At 51.5% G+C, this 798-nt stretch overlaps 1 protein-coding gene across 1 annotated transcript in view; it reads right to left on the bottom strand.

The window, feature by feature from the left end:
* Positions 1-792, bottom strand: part of LOC102011830 (leucine-rich repeat-containing protein 37A3-like) — a 12,661-nt gene extending 11,869 nt beyond the window's left edge. Inside the window, exon 1 of the mRNA XM_013510174.1 lies at positions 21-792. Coding sequence (XP_013365628.1) covers positions 21-752 — 732 coding nt within the window. The 5' untranslated portion in view covers positions 753-792. The remainder of the gene's footprint in view (positions 1-20) is intronic.
* Between the last annotated feature and the right edge of the window lie 6 nt (positions 793-798).

Here is a 798-nt window from a genome sequence, read left to right as displayed (position 1 = left end):
TCTGGCTGTACTAGTGTCAACTCCGGGTGCTTCAGAGGAGTAAGTGTAACTTCCTGCTGCATGATAGCATGCTCAGCCTCTGTAGTAACTTGAGGACTTAGGGTAAACCCCATGTCCAAGGCTTGTACCACAACACTGGGCAATGCTGCAGGCAAAGCTGTATGCTGATCCAGTGGTCTTGGACTTGTCACTCCATGTGGTAATGTATGCTCTCCTGTAGGCTCCAGAGATGTCTCTGGAGGCTGAGATGTGGTCTCCTGAAAATTTGGAGAGAGTTGAACCTCCGCAGTAGGTACAGGAGTTATGTCATGTTCCAGGTTCCGAGCCTGAGTGATGACAGGAGTGAGGTTCGGTTCCTGAGCCTCTGCCTGCATCTGCTCTGGCTGTACAAGTGTCAACTCCGGGTGCTTTAGAGGACTAACTGTAACCTCCTGCGGGATCACAGCATGCTCAGCCTCTGTGTTGACATTAGGACTTAGGGTAAACCCCATGTCCAAGGGTTGTACCACAGGACTGGGCAATGTTTCAGGCCGAGCTGTATGCTGACCCAGTGGTCTTGGATTTGTCACTCCATGTGGTACTGTATGCTCTCCTAGAGGCTCCAGAGATGGCTCTGGAGGCTGAGGTGGGGTCTCCTGAAAATTTGGAGAGAGTTGAACCTCCGAAGATGGTACAGGAGTTATGTGATGTTCCAGATTCAGAGCCTCAATGATGACAGGAGTGAGGTTCGGTTCCTGAGCCTGTGCCTGCATCTGCTCTGGCTGTACAAGTGTCAACTCCGGGTGCTTCAGAGGAGTA

The sequence above is a fragment of the Chinchilla lanigera genome, unplaced genomic scaffold (genome assembly GCF_000276665.1).
Source record: "Chinchilla lanigera isolate Chin_1 unplaced genomic scaffold, ChiLan1.0 scaffold00250, whole genome shotgun sequence".
NCBI classification, from domain to species: domain Eukaryota; kingdom Metazoa; phylum Chordata; class Mammalia; order Rodentia; family Chinchillidae; genus Chinchilla; species Chinchilla lanigera.
This window is presented reverse-complemented; position numbering and strand designations above follow the sequence as displayed.